The sequence below is a fragment of the Bubalus kerabau genome, chromosome 11 (genome assembly GCF_029407905.1).
Source record: "Bubalus kerabau isolate K-KA32 ecotype Philippines breed swamp buffalo chromosome 11, PCC_UOA_SB_1v2, whole genome shotgun sequence".
NCBI lineage: Eukaryota > Metazoa > Chordata > Mammalia > Artiodactyla > Bovidae > Bubalus > Bubalus kerabau.
The window spans coordinates 32,659,195-32,672,927 of NC_073634.1; the positions used below are offsets into that span (position 1 = coordinate 32,659,195).

Sequence of the window (13,733 nt, forward strand, 5' to 3'; positions counted from 1 at the left end):
GGCTAAGGAATGGGAATATTCTGTAATATTCTGTAAAACAAAGATAGACAGAAAAGCACAAAACTTTTAGTTGTAACAAGGAAAAGAAACACTAGGGACTATAAAGAACTAATACCTTAGATCGAGGAGCTCCTGCTCTAGGTTATGGAAATAAAGCAAATAGAAATTATATAGGCAGCAAGCTTTTTTGAGTTCTGCATGCCATTTCATAGATTTTCAGTCTGTTCTTGAGGACACCTGTTAGAAACGATTGTCTTTTTTTTTTTTTTCCTGGCCATGTTGTATGGCTTGTGGCATCTTAATTCCCTGAAAAGGGATTGAACCAAGGCCACAGCAGTTAGAAGTACTGAATCCCATCCACTGGACTGCCAGGGAGCTCCCAAGATGATTGTCATATAATTGAAAGGACAGCCTGACTTGGCTCTATGATATTGCCCTTAGCATGGAATGAATGTATATAGCACAGGGTGGGTGGTGATGTGTTAAGCTGGAAGTCTTTGCCTATCATCATGTGTGTGTATTGAGCATAACCTTTATTGTGCCTTAAAAAAAAACACACCAAAGAATTAACCTTAGCCAAGTGATCAAGGTTGACATTGCCAATGACAAATGACATTATGTGTTTCTTGATGTGATGTCAAGGAAAAGATATGATATCACCCGTGTACAGACATACCTCGTTGTACTCACAGGTAATGTCTTATTTTGTCTTGTCTTACAAATTGAGGGTTTATGGCAACTCTGCCTTGTCAGATGATGGTTAGCATTCTTTAGCAATGTATAGTGTAAATATAACTTCTATATGCACTGTGAAACCAAAACATTTGTGTGACTCGCTTTATTGTGATATTCCTTTTATTGTGGTGGTCTGGAACTGAACCTGCAATATCTCCAGGATAGGCCTGTAGTGTTCCTGACCAAAAAAAAGTTTAACCTGAATAGTAACAAGAAGAAAAATGTTGGATAAATTTAGATCGTGGGACAAGCTTTTTAAGGCCTACACTCTAAAAATGTCAGTGTCAGGACTTGCCAGTGGTTAAGGCTCCAAGCTTCCAGTGCAGGAGGCAAGGTTTCTATCCCTGGTCAGGGAACTAAGATCTCATGTGCCATGCAGCTTGGCCAAAACACAACAGACAAAAAGCATGTCAGTTTCATGGAAGCAAAGAAGAAATTGGCAGATTGTGTTCCAGATTAAATGAGACTTAAAGTGACAGGACAGTCAAAGACAGGAGGATGATCCTTGATTGAATCTGGGACTAGGGGTTGGACCTGGGGACTAGCTATAAAGGACACCATTAGGACAAATTGGCAAAGTTTAATATAAGATAATAAGGTATTGGTTTCATACTTCTTGGGTTGTATTGTGATTAAGTAGGAGGATGTCCTACTTGTTCTCAGGATATGGGTACTGAATTATTTAGGACTAATAAGTCATTTAAAAGGTATAAGCATGTATAATTTTGTAAATTGTTTTACTGTTATGAATTTTTATAGTAAATCAGAAAGAAACGTAACACTTTTAAAGGGTTTTATTATACCTTATATTTGTGTTGAGATGAATGAGATCTGTAGATTACATTTTTGTTTGGTGTTAATCAGTTCACTGTAGCATGGTGATCTTCTTCTAGTTGAATTATGTTCCTTCCTAGATGACACTTGTAAGGACCCTAAAAATACACTGCGTAAATTTAAACTGGAAGTCTTCCCCCAAAATATAAATATTAACTAATATTCGTTAAGCACCTAGTAGGTTAAAGCTGTTAGATTTTAACATTTGAAAAGAAGGTTTTGTATTGGGAGTCACCTTGAATTGAAATGAAATCTCTTCTTGGTCTAATATACACATTGTAAACTATCTTTATTAAAAATATAATAGATCATTTTTCTAATTTTCTGTCTTTTTCTTAAACCAGAAAAGGTGATACTGTTAAGAACCAGTTGATGTGAGATACCAAATACAGACTCTTGATTGAGAGGCTTGTTTTCTTTTATTATAAACCTATTCATGTTAGTATGTTAGAAGTTTTGTGAGAATTATATAAGTACTCCACTGATATTTAAATAATTCTCAAAGGTTCCTATTGCTGTATGGTAGGGTAATGAGAACTCTCCCCTTCCCCCCTGTTTTATATGTTAGGTAAAACAGGAATAAATTTTAAAGTGAAACATTAAGAATTATTTGTATTTGGCCATTTATACATGAATTTTTATATTCTCACTTTTATGGGGGATAAGGGGAGTCAAAGATGAATCGGATTTCCTGCCATTTGATTAAGCTCATAATGTTGTATTTTTCTAAAATGAGATGGTGTTCTCTGGAATGTCTCTTAAGGCTTTGGACACGTTGATATCCATGTGATAGTTCCACGTGACCCAGGTGCCTGTTATACCAACCCCTCCAACCTATTAAAATTTTAGAATCTGTTCTAAAAATTTGGCCCATTTTTATTAGCTAATCATGCTTTCTCTAGCATGTGTGAGGGACTGTTTAATGTATGTAATAACTTTTAGTTTTACTGCTGTAGCAGAGTAGAATCTTGTTGAAAGTGTTTTAAGTGACAATTATGGATCTAAGTTTATGCTAAAATTTAATTGCAAGGCAGGAAAAAACCTCAAGTAACAATCTTGACAGTCCCATTATATCTTATTACCTGGTGTTTGCAGGTTTCTCAGGATAATTGTGAAATGCCATCCTGGTTTCAGGCTCTTAAAATTTAGAACTGTGCCTCGCCCTGCTTTTCTTACTTGCAATATATCATGAAAGTGCTCCCATGAAAACTTTTTCTTATTTTTTTTTTAAACCTCTGCCTCGTTTCTTTATATAAGCAGCCATGTGCTTTTGTATTTTAATGGATTTTGGTAAGGGGTTTTTGAAAACTGTTGATAGTAGGGAGAAAAATGTGACAAGACATTTTAACCTCTTGTTGAATTTTAGGTGTTCCTTTCACGTTTAGTTATAGCAGAAACCTCTGTTAATTTTTTTTAAGTATATAAATTAGGAAGTGGATTTTGAATTCACAAATGGAATCAGGTTGAATTTATTCTTAAAGCTGCTTATCTGCATTTTTTCTTATTCCGTCTTCCTGTGTACTCTCTGTTTTTTCATAGGCTATGTAGAACCGATGCAGACGCTCAACGATGTGTTAGCTCAGCTGGATGCTGTTGTCAGCTTTGCTCATGTGTCCAATGCAGCACCTGTTCCATATGTACGGCCAGTCATTTTGGAAAAAGGACGAGGCAGAATTACACTGAAAGCATCCAGACATGCTTGTGTGGAAGTTCAAGATGAAGTTGCATTTATTCCTAATGATGTTCACTTTGAAAAAGACAAACAGATGTTCCACATCATTACTGGTAGAAACCTTGTTTATGGGCTTTTGGGGAATAGTGTTTCCCTTTGTTTATGTTGGAGCAGATGGTTATTTTAGGTTGATGCAGAAAATCTTAGTCTTTGATGGTAGAAAAAGAATGTTTTTTCATACTAGTTAGTAATATATTAATAACATGTGAGTGAATGAATATATGAATGAATAAGAATGAAACTGCTATTCCAGGGGTTCAGTGCATTTCAAAATAAACATCTCTTCATCCTCAAAGTGCACCTTTGGGCCAGACCTTTTCAGTAGTGAAGTCATTGAAGGTCAAGCAGAAGTAGCTGCTGGAATGACTTCAGCTCAGGATAGCAGTTCTTTTAAAGACACAATACTATATTCATGTGAAACTAAAAAAAGTAGATTTGTGTGTAGACCAATGTAGCAGGTCTCAGACTAAAGCATTTTGAGAGATCTTAACCAGATTCTAGAAAATAAAAGTGTTAGAGTCGGGGGTGGTAGGAGTCTTTGGGTAAATGTGTTTGGGAAACAGTCAGTGATTATATTTTATTCCCCTGATTGAATTTTTGAGTTGTTCATATAACTTAACCCATCATCTCCAGCCTTTTTGGCACCAGGGACCAGTTTCATGGAAGAGGATTTTCCCACGGACCAGGGTGGGGGAAGGGATGGTTTGGGGGCAATTCAAGCCCAGTACCTTTATGGTATACTTTATTTCTGTTGTTACATCGGCTCCACCTCAGATCATCAGGCATTAGTTTCCGGAGGTTGGGGACCCATGGTCTAACCCATTAATTGGTAAATTTCACATTTTCCAAAAGTGGGTCATGTCCTTGGGTTTTAGTGTGGAGTTTACGTGATTTGAAGGATTTGATCACACTGATTCATTCTCTACTAGATCCATTATTAATGAATTAATAGTGTTTAGTTAATTAATCAATTAGGCCAGTACTGCTTTCCTGAATGTCATAAAGTTATCCTCCAGGCAGCTTTGTGAGCTGTGGGGCAGTTACCTATATGGTCTTCCTAGACCATAGTCAGATTACAGGTAAGATATATTTTTCTTGGGTTCTTTTGAAGAAGGGCACGGCATAGGTTTGTCTGAACAGAAAATGGCATTGTTTCAGGGACTAGTGTAAGGCAGGAACTTTGTTCATGCCTTTGGGCAGCCTGTGGTCTGCTTTTCGTATGTTATATCACAAGAGAGTCATCAATGTGCAACTTGGGACTAATAGTCAATTACTATTAGCGAAAATAAGTTAATAATCTTGCTTATTGATATAATTTGTTTTATAGGTCCCAATATGGGAGGGAAATCAACATATATTCGCCAGACTGGGGTGGTAGTTCTCATGGCCCAGATTGGGTGTTTTGTGCCATGTGAGTGGGCAGAAGTGTCCATTGTGGACTGCATCTTGGCCCGGGTAGGGGCTGGTGACAGTCAGTTGAAAGGAGTCTCCACATTTATGGCTGAAATGTTAGAAACTGCTTCTATTCTCAGGTGAGTACAGTTCCCAATCTCCTGAAAGTAGAAATGGATGTCTCTGTCCTTTGATACATTTACAATCTTTTATTTAGTTTAATAGTTTTCCTGTGAGCTTTATGTACTTTATGTTGTCATATTTTTTTTTAACTCTTTGTTTATTTATTTTTCTGTGTTGGGTCTTAGTTGCCCTGTGGCTTGAGGAATCTTCCCATATGAGGGATCAAACCTGCATCCCCTGCATTGCAAGGTGGATTCCTTACTGCTGGGCAACCAGGGAAGTCCCACTTTATATTATAAAAGGGTGATGGTTGTGGAAAGCTTCTTTTATTATTTTTTGGTTATACCCTGTGGCATGCGGGATCTTTGTTCCCCAGCCCAGGATTGAACCTGTGCCCCCTGCAGTAGAAGCACAGTCTTAACCTCTAGACCGCCCGGGAAGGCCCATCTTTGATTTTTAAAGTTGTCTTCTTAAGGTTTCTAGTAGTTGTTCACCTTATAAGTCTCTCCACTGTCATGCTTTTGCTTACACTGTTCACACTGCCTGAACACACTTCCTTGCTGTTTACCAAGTCCTTTTCTAGTCTTTACATGCCCTTAACAGAAATTCTACTTCTTTGATGACTTTCTTTGTCTCATGTGCCTAAGGTCACAAGTGTTTCTTCAGACTCTATGACATGCTTGTAATTTATTAGCTTTTTATTTTAGAGGTTATGAGATCTCTTGTCTTTATTTTATTTTTAGGTGCTTCCTTGTAGACAGGGAGGCTATGCCTTCTGTTTCTTGGAGTCTTCTGAAGTACTCTGCATATAGTAGATCCTTAATAAATTATGTATTGATTATTCTTTGTGGGGAATTATAAAAGCAGTACAGACGTTCTGTAGAGTAATTGGTAAAGTTCCCCTTCTTACATTTGGTTAAAGAGAAAAGAAAATGCCAGTAAGTGGTGTTGGCAGGGCTGTAGCAGGCACATAGAGATGTATGTGACCGTCAGCCGTGTATGTGAGAGTATCACCACACCCTTGTCCCATGTTCTTTGGTAGTTATTTTTTTAAGTCTTGACTGATTTGATTGCCAAGAAATGCTTTATCTGGAAATTCTTAGATAAGCTAGTGGGATTGGTAATTTAAAAAATACTTATTCACCATTTGTTTCCTTTTATAATCTGTTAATGTTTGTGGCACACTTTCTCATTGTATTGCCTTTTTTTTTTTCTTGTGTTACCACATGCTGCGTCATGGGAAATTTTCATGTAATTATGTGTTTCAGGTCTGCAACTAAAGATTCCTTAATAATCATAGATGAGTTGGGAAGAGGAACCTCTACCTATGATGGATTTGGATTAGCGTGGGCTATATCAGAATACATTGCAACAAAGATCGGTGCTTTTTGCATGTTTGCAACCCATTTTCATGAACTTACAGCCTTGGCCAATCAGATACCAACTGTTAATAATCTACATGTCACAGCACTAACTACTGAAGAGACTTTAACTATGCTTTATCAGGTGAAGAAAGGTGAGCACATTCCACTGGTGTAGAGTAAATTCAGTGTTCCTACCCTTGGAATCAATAGTAATTGCCTTATTCTACAGTAGGGTGAATTATTGATGTTTGATCTGTAAAACGTTTACCTCTTTACAGTGTAGGGACAGGGACATGGGTACGTTATTTACATTTCTGTCTCATAATAGAACCATTCATTTTAAACAGTCACCAAAAGCATGATCTATACTCTGAACATCATCAGGGATATTATACTACCTCTCAGGTCACCATGTTTTCTTGTCAAATTAGCTGTGGTGGTGGTTTAATCACTAAGTTGTGTCCAACTTTTACAGCCCCATGGCCTGTAGCCTGCCAGACTCCTCTCTCCATGGGATTTCCCAGGCAAGAATGCTGGAGTGGGTTGCCATTTCCTACTCCTTTTTATATAAACAGCTTAAAGTTGGGGTTTCCAGAGATCTTGAAATTGTTGGTAGTTACAACTTAAATTGTTGGTATTTCAACCTTTCGGAAAAGTTTGTTGTTAGTGGGTCTGGCAGCTAATCAGATGACTGCATTGATGAGATTAACATATTATAAAGTTTTTATTGCTCAAACATTTCATTAGACATCAGAATAGCTTTTTTAGATAGCTTTTTTATTTTCCACAAACATGTTTTTTCTGTTATCTGTTGGTTGCACATAAATGAGGTACTATTTTTAATTCTTTTTGCTTATGTTTGTAGGAATCCTTTTGAGTTACTATTTGCATCATTATTGTTGATAGAGAATATAGATACTCTTGGTTAGACCTGGCATATAGAATGAAGTTGAGGTTTGGGTTTTAAAAAGTGTTTGTGTGATAAAGAAATGGGTTCAAAATATTGAAAAAGATCAGGTGAAGATAGGAACAGGTTTGTCCTTCACTGTGGATGTTTATCAAACACTTGCTTCCATTTTATTTTTGTTTCTCTAAGATGTGTAAAATATCCAGCTCCAGAATGCTTGGGATGTCTACTAGGCCAAAAGAAAATTTACAGTTGAGTCAAAAATGGGAGCTCTATGATAACACTGTGAGCATCATTGATACTAAACATTTGGAAGGAATATCTTAAGTCAGTTTATTTTCTACCCTCAGGGGTGAAGATAACATGCCTAGTCGGTAAACTTACTAGTCTACATTTGGGTCAAAAATTTCATTGTCATATGAAGTATATTTTGAATTAAATGTTGCTCCTAATTAGAGACACTTTATATTTATCTCTCTTTTTTTTTTCATAGTACTTTAGTTCCTCCCTTTTGAAATAAGAAAACCTCAGAGATATTGTGTTGATTAATCTTTCTTCAGATTCAGTTATTTGTCTAGACCTTTGAGGATTATCTATCAAATCAAGCCTTTTTTCTCTGTTTTTATAATTTTTCCTACTACATTTGTCAAGGATAAAATATAGTGCTGTACTGCCAAGTCATAATCACTTTTCATTGGAGGCTTAATTAAAATTTCTTTAAGTTACTCTGAAACATTTGGCTAATGCATTTGAAAAATGCAAGATTAAGTTTCCTGATGACACAGTGAGAAAAATAAATTCCATTTACATACATTGCCCTCTCTTCCTACTCCCCAAATTTCTTGTAGGTGTCTGTGATCAAAGTTTTGGGATTCATGTTGCTGAGCTTGCTAATTTTCCCAGGCATGTAATAGAGTGTGCTAAACAGAAAGCCTTGGAGTTGGAGGAGTTTCAGAATATTGGGAAACCACAGGAATGTGATGAAATGGAACCAGCAGCAAAGAGATGCTATCTGGAAAGAGAGGTTTGTCAGATTGTTCTTGTAGTTATTTTTCCCCCTGTATGATTCTATTTAATTATTGATCATTCATTATTGGTTTCTACTAACATTTCTTTGCATGGCAACTAATCCATCTGTATCATTTTGGTTTCACCACTACACATATCTGCACAATCAAAAGATATCATTTCAAGTACCAGATTTCAAAAGGAGGAGGATAGGAATATTAGTGTAGGTTTAAAATATGTAATTCAGAGGAGTTATAAAAGTCCACACACATCTTTGATTACCTATAAACAAATAGATCAAGTCCAGTTAAATTACATATTTACTCAAATGCTTACTAGTTAAGATGATAAATAATGCGGCAAAACTAATACAATTATGTAAAGTTTAAAAAAAAAAAAAAAAAAGATGATAAATAAACACAGCTCCTGCCCTCCAGTTGTTAAGAAACTAGTTGGGGACGTAGTAATAGTGAACATGTCATAGAGAATGTGACAGGTGTTTACTCAGGAAAGCTGTCTGTGGGCAGGCTTTTCAGTTCTTGTGGGAGAAGTGGATCTTAAGTTGGACCTTCTGAGTGGTGGGTGAAGTTGAGGTGTTCACACAGAAAGGTATAAGCATTTATTTTCCCGGTGTATTTTTAAAAAATTAAAGGATTATTATTCATAGTTTTCCATAATAACAAAAGAATCTTAGTTTACTTCTGGCAGCATTTACTGTGATAATGCATTGTGACAACTTCTTGGCACATTGTTAGCTTTTACCCAGTGAAATTTTTGTTCTTATTTGGCTGGATGTTACAATAACAGATGATGTGTATGGTTTTTGAAGATTTTATCTGTTGTGTCTGTACAAGCAGGAGAAATGTATTATAACTTGTTAATAGTTTTACCTAGGGAAGATTGCCATTCTGGATGTGAAATGGTCTTAGTATCATCAGCACCACAGCTATCCACGATCCAGGATTAGGTAGACTCCTTTATGTAATTGGTTCCAATTAGAACAGAAATCATGTACTTTTGATAACGTTACTTAAAATGAATTTTTAAAAAATTCTTAAGGGAGACATATAACATAGAATTATCAATGTTACTCAGTCTAGATTTTACTCTATTGGGGGGAAAGGCACTGGTTATTTAACAGAGATGTAGTTCTTTATCTTCTCATTTGGGTTATCTGCCTTTCACCTTTAAGGTATATATGGCCAACTGGCTCCCTGGTAGCGGACTTTAGTTCGGTTTCAAACGTAGTGATGAACATTATACCTTTTGCCAGGCACTGTTCTTAGCACTGTGCACATACTAACTCTAATTCTCACAGCAGCCCTGTGTTGCTCATAATATTATTGTCCCTATTTTATGGATGAGGAATATGTGTTAAGGAATTTCCCCATGGTTCACACAGCAAGTAACAACCATGTTCTTTAGAACGGCAATAACTAGGCAGTAAAATACAGAAGAAACATCCCGTGTGTATGTGTATGATTACTAAAATTTCAGTGACTGTTTATGCCTCACAGTATTCGTAAACCTTGAGTTCTTTTTTTCCCCAGAAGGCTAAGTTAAGTATCAATTACAAAACTGAGGGATTTGGAAACTACTAAAATATTCAGCCGCTTTGTCATTAGCAGCTGAAAATATCCTTTTAATAACTTGCTATGAAGAAATAGTCAACTGAGGGCTTTGCTATAAATTCTAAATGGTGTGCACTTTAAAGAATGTTTAAATATTGGGTGGTATGTTTAGATTGAAATTGTAATGAAACAAGTCATTACTATTTAATGTGACTTTTAGAAAAGTCATTTTTAAAAGACTAATGAAATGTTCACGTGTTTTTTTCAGCAAGGTGAAAAAATTATTCAAGAGTTTCTATCCAAGGTAAAGCAAGTGCCCTTTACTGAAATGTCAGAAGAAAGCATCACAAGAAAGTTAAAACAGCTAAAAGCTGAGGTGATCGCAAAGAATAATAGTTTTGTAAATGAAATCATTTCCCGAATAAAGGTAACTGCGTGAGTAAATTCTGCTAATGGATTGAAGATAATATTGATAAGCTGTTGTTTGTAACGCTTTTGTATTGTTTTATATTACCCCCTTTTCCATACTGTTGGCAATTGATGCCCATGGGGTATCAAATTAGTAAAATATTTAGTATACTTTGTGCTCCCTGAGTATATTTTCAAAAATCTTTATTTTGAAAAATGAAAGCTGTAACTGAGGAATACCTAAATGGACATGGGCAATAGTAGGCGATATGTTGAATATTATAAATAAAATCATGTATTAGTTTTTAGAATTTGATATGTGTTGTATTTCTTTGTAATAAGACTTTTACACATTTTTCCATATTCTTGAATGGTAAGAAACAAGTAGCCTAGAGACTTGTAAGAAAGTAAGGGATCTTAAAGCTGGAAGGAACTCATGGGACTCATTTCCAGGGGTTCCGCAGTGTCCATCTGTTGGTAGGAGCCAGGTTGGCTGCTTGCACATTAGCTAAGGAACTTAGAAATCCAGAGTCCTGGTGTGATCCTCCATCCCATCTGGCATTCTCCCACCCCCAGTCTGTGATGAGACTTAGAAACCTGGATTTAAAAACTCTTTCAGATTGAACCCTGATTTAATGGAGAGGTTAATAAGAGTCTAATGGCTGGTCCTGCTGAATGCAGGAAGGACAGCCTTTTTAATAAAAGGTGATAGGATGATGATAGGGTATTCATACGGGAACAAAATGAAATTGGATCTGTATTCCATATCATATATAAAAATCAACTCCAGTGAATTTTCTACTTAAATGTATATAGCAGCACTACCAAGTTTTTTATGTTGTAGTTCTATTGAAAATGATATAGGGAAATATTTTTTTGACTATTTGGGAAATATGAAAATGGCTTTGCAAAGGATTTCTTAAGTCAAATACCGTCTTAAGTTTGACACACTTAGCTATATTGAAATTGGGAAATTATTTTCATTAAAAGATACCGCAAAGTGAAAAAACAACGTGAGGGTTAGAGACAGTGACCACCCCCCCCCATGCAGTTGAAAATCCACATAAGACTTTACAATCCCTCCATATCCACAGTTGTGCCTCCATAGGTTCAGCCAACTGTGTTTCATATGGTATTGCAGTACGTATTGAAAAAAATCCAAGTATAAACAGACCCACACAGTTCAAATCAGTGTTGTTCAAGGGTCAGCTGTAGATCCATAATGGAGAACATATTGGTACCACATAAAATATCAAAGAATTTGTATCCGGAGTATATAAAGAACTATAAAAATCACTAAACAGACATGACTCAATACCTCCCATTAACAAAAAGACAGCCCAGCTAAAAGGCAAAGGTCTGAATAGATAATTTTCCAAGGAAGATATGCAAATGGCCAATAAGCACATGAAAAGATGCAAAATGTTATCAGGGAAGTACACACTAAAACCAGTCAGCTACCACTGCTGCTTCTAAGTCACTTCAGTCGTGTCTGACTCTGTGCGACCCCATAGACGGCAGCCCACCAGGCTCCCCCTTCCCTGGGATTCTCCAGGCAAGAACACTGGAGTGGGTTGCCATTTCCTTCTCCAATGCATGAAAGTGAAAAGTGAAAGTGAAGTCGCTTAGTCGTGCTACCACTAGGAGAGCTAAAATCAAGCCAGACAAACAGTGTTGATGAGGATGTGGGGAGATTGGAACTCTCCTGCACTGCTGGGAAAGGGTAAAATGGTGTAGTCACTTTTGGAAAACAATTTTTCCTCTAACAGTTAAAAGTTACCAGATGACCCAGGATTTCCATTTCTAGGTATATATCTAAGAAAAACATGTCTGCACAAAAACTTGTACACAAATGCTAATAGCAGAGTTATTTATAATAGCTAAAAAGTAGAAAGTATGCAAGTGTCCATCAATTAATGGACGGATTAATGAATGGATATACAAAATGTAGGATATCCATACAATAGACTATTAATTGACTATAAAAGGAATGAAGGACTGATACATGCTAAAGCTAGGATGAGCCTTGGAAACATTAGTGAAGAAGCCAGTCTCAAGAGCCTACGTAATAAGTGATTCAGTTCATGTGAAAGTCTGGAATAGGGAAAGCTATAGAAACAAAAGTATTAATATAGATTAGCATAGAACTCGGAGAAGGCAATGGCACCCCACTCCAGCACCCTTGCCTGGAAAATCCCAGGGACGGGGAGCCTGGTAGGCTGCAGTCCATGAGGTCGCTAAGAGTTGGACACGACTGAGCAACTTCACTTTCACTTTTCACTTTCATGCATTGGAGAAGGAAATGGCAACCCACTCCAGTGTTCTTGCCTGGAGAATCCCAGGGACCGGGGAGCCTGGTGGGAGGCCATCTATGGGGTTGCACAGAATCGGACATGACTGAAGCGACTTAGCAGCAGCAGCAGCATAGAACTGGTGGAGAAGGAAATGGCAACCCACTCCAGTATTCTTGCCTAGAGAATCCCAGAGACAGAGGAGCCTGGTGGGCTGCCATCTATGGGTTCTCACAGAGTCGGACACGACTGAAGCAACTTAGCATGCATGCATGCATGCATGCATTGCAGAAGGAAATGGCAACCCACTCCAGTATGCTTGCCTGGAGAATCCCAGGGACAGAGGAGCCTGGTGGGCTTCCGTCTACGGGGTCGCAAAGAGTCGGACATGACTGATGCGACTTAGCAGCAGCAGCATAGAACTGGGGGGCTGGGAATGGATGGCTAGGGAGGTGACAGCTTAAAGATATGGGATTTCTTTTTGAGATGAAAATGTTCTAAATGGTGATGTTGCATATATCTGTGAATATGTCTAAAAACCATTGAATCATATGCTTTAAATGGGTGCATTGTATGATGTCAATTATATCTCAATAAAAGCTTTTTTAAGTTTAAAATCTTGCATTGAAGTATAGTTGATTTACAGTGTTGTGTTTGTTCCTAGTGTACAGCATAGTGATTCATTATACATGTATGTGGGTTCTATTTCATAGTCTTTTCCATTATGACTTATTACAGGGTATTTAATTCACTTCCCTGTTACATACAGTAGGATCTTATTTGTCAATTTTACATATAGCAGCTTGTAATTTTCACTCCCTCGTCCCCTTTCTCCTTTGATAACCATGTTTGTTTTCTATGTCTGTGAGTCTGTTTCTGTTTTATATATAAGCTTATTATATTTTAGATTTTACATATAAATGATGTCATGGTATTTATCTTTGACTTCACTTAGTATGATAATCTCTAGGTCCATCCATGTTGCTGCAAAGGGCATTATTTCGTTTTTTATGTCTGAGTAATATTCCATTGTATATATATGTACCACATTTTCTTTATTCATTCATCTGTTGGTGGATGCATGTTGCTTCCATGTCTTGGTTATTGTAAATAGTGCTTCAGTGAACATTTGGGTGCATGTAAGTTTTCAAATTATAGTTTTCTCTGGATATGTGCCCAGGAGTGGGATTGCTGGATCATATGGCAAATCTATTTTTAGTTTTTTAAGGAACATCCATACTGTTTTCCATAATGGGTGCACCAGTTTACATTCCCAACAACCCTTTTCTCCAGTAACACTCATTTTAAAAGAAGTTCTGGCACTTTACCCAAGAGGAAATTTAAATGATCCATATATATGAAAAAATC

General features: G+C 36.8%; 1 protein-coding gene across 1 annotated transcript in view; it reads left to right on the forward strand.

Moving 5' to 3' along the window:
• MSH2 (mutS homolog 2) overlaps window positions 1–10,385 on the forward strand; it is a 90,268-nt gene extending 79,883 nt beyond the window's left edge. The window contains exons 12-16 of the mRNA XM_055540026.1: window positions 3,109–3,354; window positions 4,629–4,833; window positions 6,085–6,332; window positions 7,936–8,111; window positions 9,935–10,385. Of these exons, the coding sequence (XP_055396001.1) occupies window positions 3,109–3,354; window positions 4,629–4,833; window positions 6,085–6,332; window positions 7,936–8,111; window positions 9,935–10,105 (1,046 nt within the window). The 3' untranslated portion in view covers window positions 10,106–10,385. The remainder of the gene's footprint in view (window positions 1–3,108; window positions 3,355–4,628; window positions 4,834–6,084; window positions 6,333–7,935; window positions 8,112–9,934) is intronic.
• Window positions 10,386–13,733: the final 3,348 nt, after the last annotated feature.